We start from the raw sequence: 8,430 nt of genomic DNA, 5'->3' as shown, positions 1-8,430 counted from the left end.
GTAGTGTCCTGATATGTGAAACTATTGTAAAGAAAATAAGGTCACACTTTAGATTAGTTTCTAAATCTAACTATTATATCCTAGTAATATGCATGCTAATAAGCAATTAGTTCATAGAGGGAATTGGACCCTAAAATAAAGCATTACCGAAAATTATTATTACGCATTCAGCGTTTAGGCCTCATATTAATTGAGAGACTACATGAAGATTGAAAGTATTCAAAAATAATGTAAACCCTGACAGCAATTGTGACTAGATATATCATCTTAATTATAAACTTTCCCCGGAAATAAAAAAATTATTTAAACATTTTTTTTTTAGCTAGGACTTGATACAGGTGAACAACTCATCCGTTTAACAGACATGTGAACAACACACTTAAGGACCTACATGAAAACAATTTCATTATCTTTAAACTCCTCTGAATTAATTCAGAAAATGCAAGACACTGTATATATATATCCATACACACATAGCTGTTTAGGGATTTTCTCTGAACCCTTTAGGCAACTGAAGTACTTCATTATTATAAATAAATATAATATTTAAGATAATTGTAAAATGATGAAGACCAGCATGTTTCGGTAATCTGCATGACAGGAAGAAGACACAGTGCTGTTTCTTTGAATCATGCAGAAATGCATACTGTCAGTTCAGTTCTATAACGGTTCGTCGACGCCCCCTACTGGCCAAACTTGGGAACACGTGAATAACAAACGAATAGGATTCTCAGTTTTCAAAACCATTGCTCTATTCTTGATTTCAATTACTTGTTTTTAGTTGAATTGTCATTATTGCAGGAACAATGGATTCTGCTTTTCACTGTTCTTCTCAACAGGGGATACATATTCAATTATACTCTGGATAGATGCTGTACTGCAATTTATTTGTAAATCTTCATTTGTTTTTGAAATTAAAGGGATAGTTCACCCAAAAATGAAAATTCTGTCATCATTTACTCACCCTCAAGTTGTTCCAAACCAAGAATGTTTGTAATCAAACAGATCTCGGTCCCCATTGACTTCCATAGTAGGAAAAAAATATACTATGGTAGTCAATGGGGACCGAGATCTGTTTGATTACAAACATTCTTCCAAATATCTTCCTTTGTGTTCAGCAGAACAAAGAAACTCATACAGGTTTGGAACAACTTGAGGGTGAGTAAATGATGACAGAATTTTCATTTTTGGGTGAACTATCCCTTTAACAGGAATTAAACTTCCTTCCACGAGAAAAGGGAAAAACAAAACTATTATTATGTCAACTTAAAAAAATATTTATAATCAAATAATATAATAATGACATGATTCTCACTATTATCTTCTTTACAACAGTAACATTTCCAGGTGGGGTTACATTAGTTAGAGCCTTATATTCAGAGAAAGTTCCATGTCTGGCCACTAGGGTGCACTATTGCAGCAATAGTGGTGTGACGCTGTCATTTACGCTAATATCTGAATGTCCGGCTAGTTTATTCGTTGTAATTTACACATATAAATAGGTCCAAAGTTGGCACACAGGTGTGGTAAAACCAGCTCCCCGACACTTAAGTGTGGCGCAAAGTGGAAAGTGTCAGAAAAGCATTGAGCGAACCATCTGAGGTCCTGAACCTGTACTGTGATTCCCAGCTCCTCCTGAGCGAGACTTATGGCCTGTTGCACCACACACTCATTCTGCAGCTGGGACAGGGAACATGTAGAGTACACTATGTGTCCACCTCGGCGAGCGGCCTGGATCCCAGCCCTGGACGGAGAAAGAAATATCCGATATAGTCTTTATGCAACAAAGTTTGGAAACATTACTATTTTTAGAAGTTTCTTATACTCATCAAGCCTGCATTTATTTGATCAAAATACAGAAAAAAGTGTCATATTGTGAAATATTATTACAATTTAAAATAAAGTGTTTTTTTTTTAAATATACTTTAAAATATAGTTTATTCCTGTGATGGTAAAGCTGAATTTTCAGCATCATTACTCCAGTCTTTAGTGTCACATGATCCTTTAAAATCATTCTAATATGCTGATAATATGCCAATATAAACCTTTACTATCACTTTATATCAATTTGATACATCCTTGCTGAATAAAAGTATTAATTTATTTCACAAAAGAAAGGAAAAAATTTCTGACACCAAATTTTTAAACGGTAGTGTATATTGTTAAAAAAAAAACAAAAAAAAAAAACAATTTCTATCCTATTGTTTGCACATTTAGACAAATTACTTACACAAGAAGCTGTGTTTGCAAGAGTGGAAGTTTCTGTCTCTCTTTGGTCCTGGACCTCTTAAATAAATTGTTCTCCTCCACCATTGCAGAGTGTCTGTCTGTGGTGCAGGGAACATCTACAAGCACCTGTGAGAAGATGGAAGATGAATGAAGGCACAATGCCCAAACATGCCTGGAATACTATTTGTGCTGTTGCCATATGCTTGGCAGAGATACATACTTTAATCAGAACACCACAGGGTTTAGGAAGCAGATGTTAGATATTTTAGATTTTTTTTGTGACATCACACGACATACAAGGACAGGACAATGTGGCAATGTAAGTCACAGACGCATAAATACATGTTGCTGTTTAAGTACAACGGTGTTGTAAAAGCTTGGGATCGGCAAGACTTTGCTTACAAAATAAGTCTATACTCACCAAGACTGCATTTATTTGATAAAAAATACAGTAAAAACATAATATTGTGAAATATTTGTACAATTTAAAATAACTGTTTTCTATTTTAACATGTAATTTATTACTGTGATGTAAAGCTGAATTCTCAGCATCATTCCTCCAGTCTTCAGTGTCACATGATCCTTCAGAAATCATTCTAATAGGCTGATTTGCTGCTCAAGAAACATTTCTGATTATTATCATCAATGCTGAAAATGCTAATATTTTTGCGAAAACCGGGATACTGTGAATTCTTTTTAAGGATTATCTGACGAATAGAAGTTCAAAAGAACAGAATTTATTTGAGATATTTTAACTTTATAAATGTCATTGTTGATCATTTTAATGCATTCTTGCAGAATAAAAGCATTGCTTTCTTTAAAATAAAAATCATACTGACCCCCAAGTCAGTACAACATGGCATTCTGCTTTAACTTCATAATACAGGTGCTTCTTCTCCAGACATTTTGCCTCATACTAACTCTGTCAAAGCGGTTCTCCTCAGTCAGGCCTAACTGCCGACCATCAGTGGATGTGATGTGGATTTTGTTTTCATTTAGTAACTCTTTAGGCACGTAGCTCTGAAGAGTCCTGCGTAATCGTGTTGTGCGGGAAACTGATAAGTCATTCGCCCATAGATAATCTGAAACGGGGGGGAAAAAACAGGTATATTAAATCATATCATATATGAAGACCTACATCTCTTCCATTAGAAAGCTTTGGCGTTATTCATTTTCATACCGACTGAATGTGCCTGTAGGAGAGCAAAGGTCTTCCCTCCAGGAGCTGCACACAGATCCAGCACTGTGTGTCCAGGCTGGACGTCCAGCGCTAGTACAGGCAGCACCGAAGCAGCATCCAGAAGGTAATATCTCAATATACCACTGCTGTCAGGTCTAAGTTAATAAGACATATATATTAATTAAACATAACTTTGGACAAGATAGAATAACTGATTTTTTTTGTTTGTAATTCTTACCTTGCAGGCTTAAATCTAGATGTGTCTCCTTGTGGAAAAACAAGACATTTGATATCAAGACTTATATTGTGTTGACGAGCAGCAGGTTCCAGCTCTGTTGAATCTCTGTGTGAGGTTGTGGAGCCCTCCTGTGAATGTTGATGTACCTCATTACTGGAACAGCCAATACTGATGAAATCTTTACAACCTTGAGCTTCTAAATCTGTGATTATGTGAGGTTCTGAAGAGAAACTGTTTATCAGCGCTCCATACTTTTGTTCACACAGCATGGCGACTCGAATAGAGGGCCACAGGTCCTTAAACTGCATACTGTACGTTGTGTCAAAGTTGTGCAGAGCAAGTTCAGTAGATGGAAACTTGGGCCTTGTTGCTGCCTAATGGAATATAGAAGACGACGAGAACATCTTAAGATATGAATTTGCCACGTTGTTTTTAATTTGAAAACCACTGCAAACTCATTACTCACCCATTTTGTTTTAACCCGATACCGTCGCTGAATAAATGTAATCGAGTCTTTGAATTTATTTATACAAAATCTCGTGCATACGTACGCTGCCATGTTTGTGTATCCTCAAAAGCGTCCCTCGCTAGTTTTGTCCTCATTGGTTCCTAGCTTGGTTTTGTGATTTTCGCGCATACAAGTGATTACTTGTGATTGTGAATATATAAAACAATAGACATTTTGTTTTTTGTTTTTATTTTATTTATTCACCAATATATTACAAAATATATAATGGATAAAGTGCATATAACATTAGAACTTTCCAGAAATTTCTTTCGTGAGCCCATACTATTGCGAAGGCTGAACTCATAAGCTCATTATGACGTTTTTTGAAACTATCCAATAGCGTTCCTAATTAATATTCATAAGCTAAGCCTTTACCATAGTAGAATTCGTAAATTCGCATCCCTATGATATCTACACACATACAGCTCAACTTTACGTTTAGCGGTTGACCTTTGCGGCTTCATTGTGTTTAAGTGTGAATTCAAAGCATAAGTTACAAGTATGGTTTTTGAAAGGGAAACGATCAAACATGGACAGCCCGACGAGGCGGAGGAGGTACGGCCACTAATTTTAGAGTTTTACTGTAGTTTAAAGAAAGTGCATTTGTGAAGTTATGCAACTGGCACGTCATTGTATAACTACTACAGGCAAGTCGATTCTTACATGTCAGCTGTCCTGACATAAAGATAAGAAAACAGTTCAGATATTTCAAGCCTTGCCTATAATAACACGTTTAATATAGTATTATAATGTAATTAATTTATGACGCTTACATTGCAAATACATTAAAATGACTATAAAACACAACACAATGATATCACTTAGGACCACAAAATTGTTCATCCCACAAAAAAAAAATAAAAAAATTATGCAGTATATTACAATATGTTTGTGGCTCTTGTCCATTTATTTGTAAAGGAACAAACACCAATAGAGGAGGAAGATGCGGGAGAAGATGGTGCTGATGAGGAGGAAGAAGAGATGGTGGTATGTTACTACAGTAAATCGGATCCTTATTAAATTCCTCTTCATCTTAAACAGTAAGACACACACACACACACACACACACACACACACACACACACACACACACTGTACATCTGAATGGTAATCAGCTGTAAATTTGTAATCAGATGTAAATTTGTAATGGTAATCAGATGTAAATTTGAGGTAATCAGCAACATAGATATCATATGATATCTATGATCAGCAACATCAAAATTAGGTTAAAGGTGCAGTGTGTGTTTTTTTGCGGCATCTAGTGGTGAGATTTGCGAATTGCAAACAGTTAGTCACTCAAGGCCAATCCTTCAAATTGCAAACTTGAATGAGAAGCTACGGTGGCCGACGTAGGAGCGGAAGATGTCGTCGTCTGAGTCAGCAGAGTAGCAAGTCAAGCAATGAGGTTTCTTTATATTATATTTTATATTAAATTATATTTACTTAATTATTCAGTAAAACCACATGTTATTGCGATTATTTTTTACTTCTTCATCATTGTGTTAGTCTTTTATTCACTGACTTTACCATAGCCTGTTTCCATGCTAGTTAGTATAAGATAAGAGCTATGGATAAGAGCATCAAAGCAGCTAGGTAAGGGGAAATAGCTAACGTTACGATGTCCGAGGCGTCGTTCAGACAGCATGTTTTTCTCCACGTTTGCAGAGTCAGGGACAACCTGAGTATTCTGCTGCGTCTTTTTCTGCTGCTTCTCATTCAAGTTAGTGATGAAACGCGCTCTGTAGCGCTGTTTGTTCGCTGTCGGCTACGGTAGAAACATGACGTCACGATATGTCGACCTTCATAGAAGGGGGTGCCCGCGGTTATGTAGATATAAATGACTCATTCTAAGGTAATACAAACATAACGGTTCATTAAGTAAGGTCTTTATACACCACTGAAAACATAGTTATGGATCTTATATTGCATTTCTGTCAATAGATCCTCAGAAATATCACACATTGCACCTTTAAGAAATTCAAAGTTTAAGTAAGCAGAACTGCCAGATTTCAATTTTGTACTCATAGGTTTTAATTGCTCCTAGTCCTAACTTGAAAATTGAGCAGGTTAATTCATACATTTAACTTAAAATGATAATGTTATCTCAATTTAAATATTAGTAGTGAAAATTTAACTACTAGATATAACTAGCTAATTGGTGATGCTTTGATAACATTAGCATTAACATTAGTAAGAGTACAACAATATAGAACATTTAACATACAATTATGCTCAAACTAAGTTCATGCTCCACTTGTGATGATGTAACGTTAATGGTAACCCCTCAAAAAAAAAAAAAAAAAAAAAAAACCCATCAGAAACTCTTCTAAATTAGTATAACAAAGCATTAAATATCTCACTTAACATTTATCTTGCACAAAAAGCATTATGTAACACTTCATTTTAGCATTTACTCTCCCCTTAGACTAGAGTGCCATGGCAAAGCATGCTGGGAAATAAAAATCCCAGCCAGTTAGGCAAATTTAAGTTTGTCTTTTTAGTTTAGTAAAGTACTTAAAGACTAAACAAATAAAAGCATCATTGCTGAAGGAGAGGTGATTGTCATATAGATTAAACAGTGTCTGGCCCCCTGCAGGACCCCCTAGACACAATAAGACAGAAATGTGAGCAGACGGCACATTGCATGCATGCACAAGAAAGACTAGAAGCTTGTGAAACTCGAGTTGGCTCACGGTCACACACTGAAGAGGACTGCACAGAGGAGCTGTTTGACTTTCTACATGCACGGGACCACTGCGTAAGTCACTCTCAGCCCCTATAGGGGCTCAAACAGTTCTTAAAAACATTGCTGTAATATTGTAATATTATCATTGTCTTCCAGGTTGCACAAAAGCTCTTCAGTTCGGTTAAATGAAGCCCCTCTGAGATACTGTCCTTTCGTTCCAGTGGAGTATCTCAGCTGTAAATGTGTATTTAAAAAGTACAGAACAAGCATAAACAAATCTCAAAACTTGTAGTTGTGTTGTTTGTGAATAAATGTGTGTAGACTTCATGTACACCTCTTTGCCTTACATTTATGTATTAGTTGGTTCTTTCGTTTACACATGTGACCAAAAATGTAACTTGTATATGTAAAAAGTGTAAAATGTATATTCTGCTTTCCAGGAGTCACATCAAAACTATGATCGTATTGCAATTACACATAGTCCCACATGGTGGCAGTAGACACTGCAATTTTTTTTTTAAATCTGGTAAGCTTAGATTTTTTTGATAAAAGGAGACCATTCTTGTTTGGATTTTGTTGCAAGCAAGAACAGCCCATGAAAGTAGGTTTTTCATTTTATCTAGCAACTGGATTATTAATTGCATATTTTTCCATGTGCTATGTAAAAGCCTCAGGATTTCCACAGGAGAAACATGACTAAGCATCTAACTGAAACTCAGTTTCACCTGCTTTTATACAGATTTAATGAGATTAAAACTACGACGGGGAAATGTTCATGCTCTTAAGTTAGCTCTCAGGGGCCTATACCATGAAGCCGGCTTAGGTGGCTAGCCAGGTTTCAGTTTAGTTTGCGCCAACCCTGAGTTTCAGGCACTATGAAAGTGGTTTGGCTTTTAGTAGTGTTCATCACCATAGTAACTAACTGGTGCAGGTGATGTTCCAGGTAAGAGGTTGCAAACCGAACTTGGACCAATCAGCTGTGAGCAAAGGATAAAGTCACTCCACCTGTTTCTGCTCCAAATTAAAGGTCACTACATAGCAAATGATTTTTAAAGACAACATCGTCTGGCTTTTAGTAATGCTTATTTAGAATACATTTTTTTGTATGATTTGTACCCTTAATCGATCACACGTACAATTTTAGTTCATCAATTATTATTACGCAGTTTAAATGAATAAATGTATAAAAGGTAATATGAATACGCTTTAGAATCAATAGATAAAGCTATAAAATGACTATTGTGAGCTTAAATGTTCAATTCTCTCTATACCTTTATCAACTGTAAACTAACTTAACTTTTACTTGCACTGATATACAGCAAGACTTTTTCTTTTAGTTGTCCTCTTTCATAGACAGCTATTTTCTTACTGTGTAAATTTGTTTAAATTCTTAATATTTTAATACTTATTTAATAAGTGAATCGCGCTGCTTCTCTCGCAAGAAATGAATCGCACTTTCACTTTCTCAGCATGTGATTGGCTGTTCGCTACTGATGTCACACCTAAACCCCGGATCAAAGCCTGAGTTGACAAAGTTGATGATCAGCATCATGGTACCAACAAAGCCTGGTTGGATTGGTTGTGTCAAC

The 8,430-nt window shown here is 35.8% G+C and overlaps 2 protein-coding genes across 2 annotated transcripts; one reads left to right on the top strand and one right to left on the bottom strand.

The window, feature by feature from the left end:
• Positions 1 to 738: 738 nt before the first annotated feature.
• nsun4 (NOP2/Sun RNA methyltransferase 4) lies at positions 739 to 4,258 on the bottom strand. Its single transcript, XM_084120433.1, has 6 exons — positions 4,114 to 4,258; positions 3,648 to 4,021; positions 3,410 to 3,564; positions 3,151 to 3,311; positions 2,231 to 2,355; positions 739 to 1,744 (listed from the first exon to the last, which is right to left on the bottom strand). Exons 1-6 carry the CDS (start codon positions 4,204 to 4,206, stop codon positions 1,468 to 1,470), a joined length of 1,185 nt encoding a protein of 394 aa, XP_083976559.1. The 5' UTR covers positions 4,207 to 4,258; the 3' UTR covers positions 739 to 1,467.
• A 311-nt stretch (positions 4,259 to 4,569) lies between these two features.
• LOC311086627 (cytochrome b-c1 complex subunit 6, mitochondrial-like) lies at positions 4,570 to 7,165 on the top strand. The gene is made up of 4 exons (XM_084119599.1): positions 4,570 to 4,710; positions 5,074 to 5,142; positions 6,752 to 6,913; positions 6,998 to 7,165. Exons 1-4 carry the CDS (start codon positions 4,657 to 4,659, stop codon positions 7,028 to 7,030), a joined length of 318 nt encoding a protein of 105 aa, XP_083975725.1. The 5' UTR covers positions 4,570 to 4,656; the 3' UTR covers positions 7,031 to 7,165.
• The last annotated feature ends 1,265 nt before the right edge of the window (positions 7,166 to 8,430 follow it).

Source organism: Abramis brama, assembly GCF_963993115.1.
Source record: "Abramis brama genome assembly, chromosome: 7".
NCBI classification, from domain to species: Eukaryota; Metazoa; Chordata; class Actinopteri; order Cypriniformes; family Leuciscidae; genus Abramis; species Abramis brama.
Note: the sequence above shows the minus strand (reverse complement) of the source record. Positions and strands in the feature narration are given on the sequence as shown.

Bases quoted from the DNA above. Each gene is read 5' to 3' on its own strand.
- nsun4 (XM_084120433.1), bottom strand. From the start codon at position 4,206: ATGGCAGCGTACGTATGCACGAGATTTTGTATAAATAAATTCAAAGAC. The intron at 3,312-3,409 runs GTATGAAAATGA...CCCCCGTTTCAG, and splicing joins CCTACAGGCACATTCAGTCG to ATTATCTATGGGCGAATGAC. The intron at 2,356-3,150 runs GTTAGTATGAGG...ATCTTCTCACAG, and splicing joins AGGAGAACCGCTTTGACAGA to GTGCTTGTAGATGTTCCCTG.
- LOC311086627 (XM_084119599.1), top strand. From the start codon at position 4,657: ATGGTTTTTGAAAGGGAAACGATCAAACATGGACAGCCCGACGAGGCG. The intron at 4,711-5,073 runs GTACGGCCACTA...TTATTTGTAAAG, and splicing joins AGCCCGACGAGGCGGAGGAG to GAACAAACACCAATAGAGGA. The intron at 6,914-6,997 runs GTAAGTCACTCT...ATTGTCTTCCAG, and splicing joins TACATGCACGGGACCACTGC to GTTGCACAAAAGCTCTTCAG.